Source organism: Apis florea, unplaced genomic scaffold (genome assembly GCF_048593485.1).
Source record: "Apis florea isolate Af1SG1 unplaced genomic scaffold, ASM4859348v1 contig_3158_pilon, whole genome shotgun sequence".
Lineage (NCBI taxonomy): Eukaryota > Metazoa > Arthropoda > Insecta > Hymenoptera > Apidae > Apis > Apis florea.
In genome coordinates this window covers 410,485-423,886 of record NW_028256713.1, presented here as the reverse complement: position 1 = coordinate 423,886, position 13,402 = coordinate 410,485, and the positions used below count along the sequence as shown (strand labels likewise).

Sequence of the window (13,402 nt, the reverse complement as noted above, 5' to 3'; positions counted from 1 at the left end):
AACGTAACATTTTTTTAAATTTCTTTATATATTACAAAATATAAATAATTAAAATTGTATGAAATATTTTCAAAATTATCGTAACCATTTATTATAAATATGCAAAATTATATCGTACAATTAAAAAATATTATAGATTAAATTTTGTAAAAATAAATTTCAAATTTATTTTTAATATATAATATTTTTATTCATTTCTTAATAATTTTTATCATAATTGTAATATATATAACTGGATGTATGCAAGCAAAATTATCTTACCATTGTAAGTGAAAAACAAATGATCTTTTGCATCCCAAAATGGCGTGTCTGGTCTTTACTTTCTCAACAGGAAGAGCTGCTGAAATTAAATAAAAAAAAAATCGACAGGTGAGTTACGGGCAGTAAAAAAAGTTACATGTTTCAACTTCCAAGTTAGCAACCCTTCACTTGCGAATACGTGAGTAGCTTAACTATTACTTTGTTAGGTATAAGAGATTTGTATTCCACTCTTTTGCCGACTGAACAATTACAGCTAATTTTAGAGTGTATTCAATATTCGATGATCAGTTAATATATGAATAACCAATGATCAGAAGCTTATATTGTTTTTATGTACCTATTTTGTATAATTGTTTAAAATTATGTTATTAAAGTCACATTATTTATACGTAAACAATATATGAAATCATTTTATGAATTTATATTTTGTTTGCAAATTAATCACGGAAAGTAATTACAATTATAAAATTTAAAATAATTGATTATAGCATATAAAAATAATATTTTTTTCAATAAATCATTATATTTATTAGCAACAATATTTTTTTTTTATACACTTTAAGATCTGTTTTAGATTATTTAAAGCGTAACAAAACTTATCCAGATCTAGGGTACAGACGACAAGAATCTTATGTATGGAAGATATACTACTCTAATTGTTGAAACATCTAAAGATATTAAGTGTATAACCAATTCTAAAATTCTTGACATTTTAAATTATAACCACAATCATTTATAATTATAATAGTATAACAAAATCTTTATCAACACTGTCATCAATTGTTTATATTATACTTGCACCACAATAGAACGTCCAACTAACGACCATGATCGTACATCAAGATTTAAATGCCCTGCACCATGTTGATCATAAATTTTTACGTATACATCGTACACAATATATAGCTTATAATATAGAAGTAATTAAAAAAAAAAGAACATATATGATTCTTTTTATTCATAATTCGTTCAATTTATTTCTTTTATTTAAAAATAATGTTTTTTTAAAAATATTTTGTATAGTTATTTAAATATCTCGATTAACGGAACGCATATGAGGTTATAATACCTATGAAATGTAATTTTAGAAGTAAGATTCATATTGTTAATGAACTGTTTTCAATAATCTTATAATGCTCCGGCAACAGTATTATACTTTCTAAACAAAACTAATAAGTGTAACGCGAGAAATGGGCGTCCCTGTTTCGTTAGACATCCCTACGGGGAGCACTGCCACCACAGTAGCTTAGTTGACCATCGTAGTTTCTAGCAAGTGTTTCCCCGAACATGGCGGACGGTGCTTATTCGAATTTTCAAGGGACACAATGAAAGTGCACCGAGTTCGCGGCGGTGATGTCCGTGACTAAGGGCGTGTGGTAATCCTGAGGGTGGCCGACGTGGGTATCCGGACGCCGCTGTGATCGTTACGGTTGCATGCGTGCCGGCGTGTCGCCATCCTGACTTCACGAGATAGGGTTTTGCCGCGCCGCGATTGTGTGTCTCAGAGCTACCGACCGTGGCGGGGCCCCCATGGTTGTAAATGGCTGACGGGAATCGGAAAATGAGGGCCGAACATCGCGCGTGATTCCACAGCTAAGACGCTGAGGTACGACATACAAAAGGTGTTCAGAGATCGAACGATATTCGCGCGGTCTTCTGTCCTAAAAACACCACCACCGGGTCCAAGCACCGCCCGGTGCTAGGAGCTGTCCCGGGGGTTGTTCGTGTCTATCGTATCACCAGTGTCTTCGTCAATTGATCGGTTTTTAGGTCTTTCCTATTTTCTTGATCAGCAGAAAGTTTGATTTCACATTGGATACTTGTCATCGATGATAAAAAAGTTCTCGAAAGTGTAGCCGCTCGTGCGCGACGTTTCGTCTTGTTTAGAACAGCATTTGTAGGTGCTCTCGTTCGTTAACGAGAGCGAGAGCGCGCGGACTGGTTTTTAATGAGATGCCGATCATATGGTCGTTATTTCTTTCGCAGGTATTTTTTTGCGATACTTTTTTGATTCTTGTAACGTACTTATCGCCACTTGTAATGGACACGTACAATAAATGAATGATTTGGCGGACGACCATCTATTTTACACATTTGCGTGGACCAAGCATTATGTGTACGTGCATGTAAGATTTGCTTTCCTTTCGGATTTCAACAAAACATTTTAAAGAGAAGATTCTGTACTAACTAAGATTCTGTGGTTATATTCGAAATGTTAACTATTTTCTTGATTAGTAGTTATTATTCTTAAAAAATTATTAAATCTTTTTTTATTTTCATAAGACCTATTTTATAAGAGATTAATTGTCATTTTGTATTTTATAATTACAGTATTAAAAAATAATTTAACACATAAATATATGTAATGGTTATAACTAACATTATAAATATTCTTCTTGTTAATATTATTATTTAGCCTCAAAACAAAATAATATATTTTTTATATATATTCACTTTTTATTGATTAGAATATATATAAATAAAATATTAGTTTAAAAACCTAATAAATTTATAATATTTTTGAAAACAATGGTTTTAAAATATTTCTAATGAAATTATCTATAATATCTCAATCAAGTTAAATAACTTTTTTTTAATTATTATTATTTAGATTTGATTTGATTTGATAACTATTGCAATATGTTAAAATATATTTCTATTGTTTTGTATGACTATAGAAACAGGGTAGAAAATGTCAGAGCCAGAAGAAAGTCTGGCAGCGCCGGATAGTACTACGAGGGAACAGAAATTGGGTTTCTCTCATGGGGATGATGTTCTTCTACAACACAAGGATGGAAAATTTTATCTTGGAACAATTGTTGAGGTATATTTGTGTAACATTTTTCTATTATTAATTGATTTTTTTTATGTCTTTTAATAAAACATGATTACATTGTGTTTCGCTGTTAGATTTATCATAGTTAGAAGTTTGACTATATTAAACACCTTATATATAGGTGGATTTGGCAAGGGAGAAATGCCTTGTCAAATTTATGGACAACACCTCCGCATGGTCCTCTGTTAAGGAGCTGACAAAGCTTTCAATGCCAGATTCTGATGTTATGTGCGTTCTTTGTAAAAAATCTCAGCCCAAGACTGATAATGACATTATAGTTTGTGACAAATGTGGTCGTGGTTATCATCAACTTTGTCATCAGGTAATAATATACAATTTGTATCTATACAAAAAAAATTCATATAATTATATGTTGTTAACATATAATTACATGAATTATATGAATACAACAAATTGTAAAATTATTATAAAAAAATATATATCCTTACAGCCTCAGATATTAAAAGAAGAAACTGCAGCTGAGGCACATTGGATGTGTAAAAGATGTATAGATAGTCAACCAAGGACACGTGAAGTTATAGAACCAAAAACTTCTATGGTAAAGGCAAGTATCAGAAAAGTTTGCAGTGGTAGGGACCAACCTCAGCCACCACCAGATGATATGACAAAGTTGCCGTATGATGTAAGTATCTAAAATATATTCTTTTATAGTATTAATATTATTATAGTATTTGATATAATTGAGTAGTATAATATATAATAATATAATAGTATAATAGTATAATTGAGTAGTTGAGTATAATTGAGTAATAACTAATTTTTTTTTTCTTTTAATCATATTAAAATATTTTATTTTATTAAAAAATGTATTGAAATACTCATAAAATTTATAGTTAATATTTATTACAGCCTAATATGTTAAATTGGGATGTGCATCATAGAGTAAATGCAGAACAAATTTATTGTTATTGTGGACTTAATGGTGAATGGTATACACAAATGTTGCAATGTGCTCGTTGCAAGCAATGGTTTCATGAAAAATGTGTTAGTTGCCTAACTTATCCTTTATACAGTGGAGATAGGTAAGATTAGATTATATAATCTTAAGATAGTAATTTTTTATATTTCCCTTTAAAATTTCTAAAATGTGTTTCATAATTGATATTATTTACAGATTTTACGTATTTGTTTGTTCAATGTGCAATTATGGCAAAGAATTCGTACGGCGACTGGAATTGAAATGGGTAGATCTGGTGCACCTGATGTTGTACAATTTGACTGTTTACAATGCTAAAAAGTATTATGATTTGGACACTGTTATTGTACCTTATGCCAATGATAATTGGAATACTTTACAGCTTCCACCTCGGGTAAGAAGTTTTAATAAATTTTTAAAATATGAAGTTTAAAATATTTTTATTTTTCTTTAAAAATAATTAAAAATAGATTATTTATAAATATATATAAATATATTTCTTACTATCAGATCAGGGATGTCAGTGCTCAAATACGCAGAGAATCTATACTAGGGATATTGACAAATAATAGAAACAGGTTCAAATGCGGCAGAGAAATAAAAAAACGTACTACGATATGGGGTCTTAGAGTTAGATTACCACCACCATGTCCAATTGTTAATCTTCCAGCAACTGGTGTAATAGATGATTCTGTGTTACGTAGATGCTGGGGTGCTAATAAAAGACTGCAATATCTTCCTCCACCTACAGGGTTAGTTATTTAATTGCTCGAAACACGTGCTTTAATTATTTATTGATCAGCAGGATCTTAAAAAAAAATCTTATTGTTTCAGACCGATATCTTTACCAGAAAGTACAAAACAATTAACTGCATTAAAACAAAGCACAGCAGAAAATTTAGAAATTCCAGTGAATCCATCGGATGTAGTGATGCGTGGAACAATTTATCAAAACTCGGAAGCGGAACAAAGTTCGTGTCCAAGTCCAAGTCCACCGAGTCAATCTACACAATCTTTACGAGAAAGGTAGATTCTCTTAATTTAATTTATTGAAAAAGCATTAAAACACTTTGATAAAACAAGTTTCGAGTTATTATTTTTTTTATTTCTTATAGGTATAGTGGAGGTGGCTTTGTAAAGAAATCATTCCCATTTCCTAAACTCAGTTTACAAAGAAGAAGACGTTTAATGGCGTTAGGAAGTTCTCGTGAAAGAATGTTACGTAAACATAAGAAAAGAGAAAAAGGTGATGCTGCCTTGAGTAAGGCTCAAGGTGTTCGAGAAGCTAGATATAGAAAAGCAAGGAAACTGCTAAAAAATGCTATAGCTAAGGTATCATACATAATAAATGTAATAAATATGGTATCACATATATAATATTAGATTCATGTAACAAAAACAATAAAAATTTAAATGTTCATTAAAATAGAGCAAATCTCGAAACTCGGAAACATCTGATCTACCACCTACACCTCCAACTTCAGTTTCTGGTCCACCTACACCCCCTGCTACAACCTCGGGTATATCTGAATTATCTGTGCCTAGTTCTGTGGAATTGATGTATCCTTTACCACCATCGACGCCTGCGGATACAAGTGGGGATGAAACTAGTTCAAGAGGGACTTTGGACTCCTTTATTCCACCACCCAAGGATTTTGAAGGCAAGAATAATCCTTTTAGAAATCTCAGTGATTTATTGGGTACACCCGGTAATCTCAATCAAACAAATTCAAGTACCCCGTCACCGTACAATCAATGTCCAATCACATTACCTCTACCGCTTACTCCTGTTATATCTCAACCGCCGGTAGTACGGCCAGCCAAAAGACAATTATCGGAAAAAGACATTATTATAGACAGAAATGGGCAAGTAAAACGTAGACGTCAACATCGGAGAGGACGTCCGTCGCAACAACAAATACAACAACAATATCAACATACTGCCAGTAAGACGGCAACCATCTTACCGGCGCGTAATAACGAAGTTAAAAGTGAGTTTGCAAGGAATTTAAGAAGTTCGTTTAACGGTGCCTCAAGCAGTGCTAGTAGTCAAATTGGAAATTGTGTTGATTATGCCTTAAATGGAAGGAGACTTAGACAACGTCAAAGCAATGACAAATTACCACCCCCGGATCCGCAACCGCAAAAGAAAGGTAGTGTACCTTCATCTCCAAAGTGTTCACCCGTTAAACAAAGTGCGCCCGACATATCTCTGGATGATCTAAAGTCATCGGTGAACATATATTTTGGAGCAGCTAATAGAATCGCTGCTGGTGAAAAGTTCGTCATCAGAGCAAAAAGGATAGGACCAAACGGTCAGACTCAATACCTAATCGAGTGGGAGGGACTTAACACTTAACAATAAATAATTTGTTTATGATTATAAATGCATTGCAATCATATAAAATTTTCGTTACATCGTCGAGCAAGGGCAGCGTTAAATTGTTGCTCGATCATTTTCAAAAGGCTCGCTCGATGTGTGTAAGAGAAATGATTAGTGGCAAATTGATCTGTGTCACATGCACTGCCATTCGTTACATATTTTTATGTAATAAGTATGTATTATTAATTGGTGTACGATGTGTGACTGTTCTTGCAAATGTAAATTTTATTTTATTCGTTCAACAGATCGAGTCTTATGAAGACACTGTTCCAAACAACAATAACAATGAATTCATTGCTGGACAATGAATTTGTTTTGCAGCTTATTCAAAATAAAATATCGATTCACATTTTTCTTTTATTATCCGTATAAAAAGCGTGAATTTTCTATTCGATTCAGATTTTTATATTTAAAATGTACCGTCCATGATTAGCTTCGATGCATAAAATTCAATTAACGTTTGTATATCTATTTTAATACAAAGGCAAATAAAAAATGCACGTATAAGGAAAACATTTACAAGAACAATCAGATACATTGCTTTATAAATTGTATATATTGTAGCATAGTAGTTTCGCAAAAAAAATCGACGAATGTAAAGCAAAGAGAATCATTTGCGCTGGATTTTGCATTCATTAGAGATTGGCCAATCGCTCCTTTTTTTATGAGTTACGGAGCAGACCATGATCCCGATGACAAGAAGGAAAGAGAAAAAAAAAAAAAAAAAAAAAAAGCGAATTGAAAAACTGACAATTGTTCCTCTCACTTGATCTAACATACTAGCGACCGTTAGTGGTTAGTATTTAAAGAATAAAAGAAAAATATGGAATAAAAAAGAAAAAGCAGACATCCTGCAAAAGGTTATTTTTCAATACAATCGTAGAGATAGACATCCGCTTCTGTAACTTCATCTTCTTGAACTGTTGTCTACATCTTCTATCCATATGACAATATAAATAAAATCAAAATCATTAATTAATAACACATAATCATACTGCCACACTTGCACCAATTTGTCTTTTATAGTTAAATTTTACGCTCGAATACATAATGTTTAATAATAAATATAGTCGTTAACAATGCAATTATTCATTAATACGAATGAAATTAGAAAAGAATTTTTATTTTTCATATACGGTTCAAGATGATGAGGATGCGGTTCTAGCATTGCTCATTATTATACAAGACTAAAAGGAAAGAACATACCTATTTCGTAATAACGTACAATTTAAAAAGTCGCAGAGCTGAGTACGTAAGTGGTTGGCCAAAGTTATCTGTGCAAAGGATAACGTTGTAAATTTTCTCTATGGTTTTCCGAATTGCGAAGAAGAGGAGATCATTTTGAACTCGAAATGTAGCGAATCTTTATAAACTGTTCTTGTTATATTAAAAAGAAAAAAGAAAAAAAGAGAAGGAAAAAATGTAGGGCATGTGAAAATATTTGTTCGCATGTAATATAGACATTCGCGTAGACATTTTTCCATTACTCGAAAATTTGTTTTAAGTTTCTTAGAATGAATTTTAAATGAACGCTGATACGACTTGAATTAATAAAATTAATAATGAATATTCGTACAAAATCATTTATATTACAATCATTTGTCTGATTCTCGAATTATAGAATCGATACAGCACAGAATCTATGGTCAGAACTTACTGATCAGTAAACATTTGAAAGAAAATTTGAACGATTCCTCGTTAAGTTCTTGAATCTATTTCATCAGAATTTATCAAAAATAATGTCGAAGAAATTTATTTGTCCACACAATTATACTATACTCTTACTTATGCAATTCGAATCTAATATTATTTAATAGTTTATTTGGGACGGCTATAGTAAGAATTATTACAATTAGAATGTAACAACGAAAAATTTTTAGTAAGAAAGGTTGTAGTCATTTGATAATCGAGTCTTTCTTTAGATACTAAAAATACAAAGAATCGAGAGAAAAAAATCATGTTTCGCGTAATCTATTCGATTTTGCGTTTGTTCATTTGATTTTCGATTTTTTCATAAAATAATAATCGTACGAATTTTTCCTAAATATCTGGATATGAGAAATCCGCGAGTCATTCATGCATAGACAGACTTACCTAAGATAGGTATTTTTAAGCGCTATTTATTTAATCTACTATACGTAATAATTTTTTTTTTTTTTTTTTTTCTCCATTGTAACTCCTTTAGAGAGATTTTACAAAGTCGCGACCGACTATTGTTTGTAAGTTCGGTGAGGTTAAACTTTAGTGATGGTGAATTGAAATTATCAATTTCTCTCTATATGTACAATTTTCTGCCCATAATTAAACACACACTCATTTTCCTATAAGTTTTTACATTGTTTTTCTTTCAAAAGAAATTTTTCTTTTGATTGTCTTCGCGTATTAGAAAAAGAATGTGTTCAAGTGTGTTCAGACTTTTAATCACATTATTATACACTTTACAAAATAGAATTTTCGTAACGGTTTTGTACAATAGATACTCAAATAGTACGCATATCTTATTTCCATAATTGTGCGGTACTGGCGCGAAGCGTTATTGTACTCTCTAAAGGAAGCGTATATAGGTAAATATTGGACGAAGACACTGCCAAACATTTAAGTTATAATTTAATAAACGACAAGTTAGACAATATACTGCGCTATGATACGTTAATTTTTCTTAATTAAACGTACGCTCTTGCGTTTATACGTATAAGTTTCTTTCGTTCTCCCGTTTTCTTCTTCGTTCATCGTTACGCACGAAGAACCGGAAACGAGGTGAGCTTAAGTACAACTTAAACCGTGTTCTCGTGTACGTAGAGTTATTTTCTTTTCTTTTTTCTTTCTTTTTGCTTGCGTTGTTGAAAAAAAAAAAAAAGAAAAGAAGGAAAAATGTTAATAAAATATTCGTGCATTTTTCGCACGAATGATCGAACTCGCGATCAGACTACACGAAGAGGAAGTTAACGATCCATTTTCTTTTCTCTCCTCGATCAACGTCATCGAAGTTTCGTGATCGTTTCATTGTTTCTCATATATACGTTCTATTATAGGTTACTTAGAGAGAATGATGTAAGATCGACGCTTGTATCAGTGAACGAACGTATTGATTAATCATTTAATCGGGTGTTGCGTTATTACTCATTGTATTGTTAAACTAATTTCTCCCCTACTTTTTTCATTTTGTCACGTTCTTGCGGTCTATTATCTATTATATAAGTTCCACGAAAATGAATTGATTTTCCGTTTTCACGGGGGGCCTGTTTTTCGTTGAGGTCTCCTCCAAGTATGCCAATTGCAGATCGAGTCCGATGAAAATGTGAAATGAAAAATTACGAATTTCTTTATTCGGTGAAATCGATATTTAAAATCGGACTTAGCATATAATATATCCTGTCCAATTATCCGAAGAAATTAGAAATTTCCATTGATCATTGCCAAGTCTCGTTCAAATCGACAAAATAAATCCAAAATTTCATTTCATTTCAATTTTTATATTCGATCTGGCAACAAGGCGCAACACAACAAATGGTTCGAAAGCGACGAAACGACAGAAACGAAATATCCCAGAGAATATCCTACGAACGAACTCCGCTTAGAAACAATCATCTCCTGTACAAAAGTCAGCGTTAGCCGCGTATCGAGGCGAGGCGAATAAAACAAAAATAGCTCTTATTATGCAGAGCTTATTTCCGAGGAAATGCGTTCGATATTAGTCGATCGATTTTCGTATACGAGCACGATTCGTGTCGGATCGGCGAGAGCTCGACTCCGCGTTTCCACATCGTGAAACAACACGACGAAAAAAAAAAAAAAAAAAAAAAAAAAACGAAGATGTACTGCCAGTATCATATGTAAATATATTCCTCCCGTCGTCCTTTCAGATACAACTACTGCCCCTCTTTCCCCCTACGGTCCCGCCTCCCCCTACCTCCCTCCCTCCCTCCCTCCCTCCCCCCTTACCCGTTTTTTAACGCAGATATTCCACGAGATACGCGAGGAATACGCATAGCTCTAATATACGTTTGTGTAAACGTTTGTAACGCGATTATTGGCGGAATATGAGGTCGTGGAGGAGATATTGTTCTTCTTCGACTCGCTTCCGAATGAATGCATCCGACCACATCCGTACTATCGTGTGCGTGGCTCTATTTAGACACACTGCTCTTTCGCGGAAAAAAAAGAAAAACTTGTTCTTTTTATCAGATCAGAGAAAAGATCGGATCAAATTTACATACCAAGTGGGTGGTCACGATTGCTTTGAACGGACCCCGTGTATTTATATTTTTAATAGATTTTTCACTCTTGAAATTATATTTTATTGTTACTGCTCAATATTGTTGATGTACAATGTCTGTTAGTCGAAGATTAACTTTGTAGCAATAATTCGAAAATAATATGTTATACGTTTGTGTGAAACGTCTATAGAGGATAGATATGTGGAATTTAAAGGAATTTAATTCAAAGTTTAGTTCTTCTTTTGTCATTTTTTTTTTTTAAGAAAGTGAGATGAAAAACTGATCAACCCCAATTTTTCAAAAAAGGAAAATTCTTCATTTTAAACGTTCAAATGTGTGATTGATGATTTGAAAAGAAAAATTAGCCTTGAACGGAGCATTGATCATCTTGGTTTTTTCTAATTTGTATTTCCTAGTTCTCTTGGTTTTTTTTTTTTTTTTTTTTTTTTTGATTCTATTAATGACCGCCCATTTAGTAAACAAAATATGGAAGAATATCTTTTCTCGACACAAATAACGATGAGCACACTTCTTTTTCATTCGATTACAACTCGTCAACTCGTCAATCATTCATATAATAATCTTTCAGGCTTTTGTTCAAGCTTTTTTTTTTTTTTCCTCCGATAAAATTAAAAAAATTCGAGTGCTGGTTGCCCGAATAATTTGCCTTTCGTCGATAAATCGAGATAAAAATAAATATCAATTTTTTCCTCGTGAAACAAATAATAATCCTTGTCGCGTGTTTCGCGATGAAGATTGAATAAAAATAAAAAAAAAATAAAAAAAATGATCAACGAAAAATTATTAGCAGCTCTCGAATCAAGGGTACTTAGAATGGTCCATGTAAATATGTTTAGAGAATTTTTGTATGAGAAAATTGTTCATAATTACCGAACGTATATATTTAATAAACACAATGTTTCTAACAAGAGATAATATTTAATTTTAAGCAAACGATCATATGTATGTCTTTTCATGAACAGTTGTACAAGATGTTCTCGTTATAAATATTCTTGCATTTTTAAATATACGAAATATTCGTTAAAGTAGGCGATAGAATTTTGTGTAATCATAGGTTTAAATGTTAAGTCTAGCCAAATATATTCCAATTTCGTATTAGTGTAATATTTCACTAATTTGAATTTAAATTTAATTTAAAGTTACATTTATTTATTTTATAAAATATGTTTATTTATTCGTTTTTCGTCCCTTAAAAAAAAAAAAATGTTGTCCGAGTGATAAATTTTCGTATTCGTTTAGATTGTATTATGAATTCATTGAAAAGAATGATTTTTTTTCTTCTTTTATATTTTAGTTTAATTTAAACATAAAATCTTATGCCAATAGAAGCTTATTAAAATAAAAATCTTCAGAATTTTTATAAGAAAGTAATTAATGTCGGGGCATTAAATTCTACATTATACTCTACGTATAAAAATTCTGGAGAAGCCTTGATAAGTAGAAACTTATGGCTAAAAAAAAATAAAAAAAATAGAACCAAAAATTAATAATAATACGTTGTGATCTCATTCACTTAAATAAATAATGTAATGCTATTTGACAAATCATCGAGCAAAAAATAATATATGTATTTTCAAATATTTTTAGAAAACTTTTAGTAGTCTACAATAATATACTTTAAAAAAAATCCTTATTAGTATTATATGATACATAAAACATGTATAGTCAAAAAAGACTTTTATAATTTTTTATCATAATTTTTTATATTAAGTCTACGATAATTTATCGTAATTAAGTTCAATGTTATTTACGTTCACTTAATTTAACGAATATTACGAATATTATAAAAATTTCTTGAATTTCTCACCATCTTGTACACAGAAAAAAAAGATCGACCTGCAGAAAATACCTCAAACAACGAAAGCTCGCTCGAAAATAGGTGCCAACAAATTGCTAATAATTTTTCTGCGATATCCGATTGTAATATCATTAAGAAAAATGTCCAATTCATCGTGAAATTTGCGACTTGCGTGGAAGAAAAGGAAAGAATTTTTTTATAATTTCCTCGAGCGAAGAGATGTGACTACGAATGAATGATGAAAGTCCGAGAGAAATAAGGAGAGAATGTATGAATTTACGTGATGCGCGATCGTAACCTGTGAAAGATATCGAAGAAACGGGGATAAAAACGTAAACGAGCGATCTTTCGATATGGACGGTTCTCATTGAGAGAATATCGATCGAAATATGAATCGAATTCGAAATCGAATCATTCCGATTTTTCTCTAAAAAAAATTAATATAAATCGAATCGCTCGATAGATCGAGAGGAAGGAAATAATTAGGAAAATTTGAATTCGAAATTTCGTCTTCCTCGAGAGCCTCGATAAATGAAAAAACGAAAGCGAAAGAACGTGACGGCGGTGATTTTCCGTGTGATAATTGTGAACCGTTTCGTTCAAGGATCTCTTGGTTACGTTTTCGCTTACATTTCCATTCTTAAGGTTACTTCTGTAGCAAGATTGAGAGAGAAAAAGTGTACGAAAGAAAGAGAGAAAGTGAGTGAAAGATTGTATATACACCGCCTGCACTTTGTACGAATATTGCGATCATCGTTGTTCAGCGATCTTTTTGTTTCCTTTCGTCGTTTAATAAAGTGAATTCTTCATGACCTCTTCAATTCAATGAAATTCAGTGATCATTTTAATGTTATTAATTTACCTTCGTTTTCTATATTTTTAGAAATTCTCGATTATGACGATTCTTTTTTTTTTTTTTTTTTTTTTTGCAATTTTTAAGAAAGAAATT

General features: G+C 31.6%; 1 protein-coding gene across 4 annotated transcripts; it reads left to right on the top strand.

Moving 5' to 3' along the window:
• The first annotated feature begins 309 nt into the window (after window positions 1-309).
• Pcl (polycomb protein Pcl) lies at window positions 310-13,284 on the top strand. Of its 4 annotated transcripts, none has more exons than XM_012495110.3 (11): window positions 1,565-1,867; window positions 2,248-2,377; window positions 2,940-3,085; window positions 3,219-3,419; window positions 3,549-3,740; window positions 3,968-4,140; window positions 4,233-4,428; window positions 4,545-4,786; window positions 4,869-5,060; window positions 5,150-5,366; window positions 5,464-13,284. In XM_012495110.3, exons 3-11 carry the CDS (start codon window positions 2,954-2,956, stop codon window positions 6,391-6,393), a joined length of 2,475 nt encoding a protein of 824 aa, XP_012350564.1. In that variant the 5' UTR covers window positions 1,565-1,867; window positions 2,248-2,377; window positions 2,940-2,953; the 3' UTR covers window positions 6,394-13,284. The 4 variants fall into 4 exon arrangements, with proteins under 4 accessions (XP_086765763.1, XP_012350564.1, XP_086765762.1 ...); XM_086909636.1 differs by having other exon boundaries at window positions 2,248-2,387; XM_086909637.1 differs by lacking the exons at window positions 1,565-1,867; window positions 2,248-2,377 and adding an exon at window positions 310-369.
• Window positions 13,285-13,402: the final 118 nt, after the last annotated feature.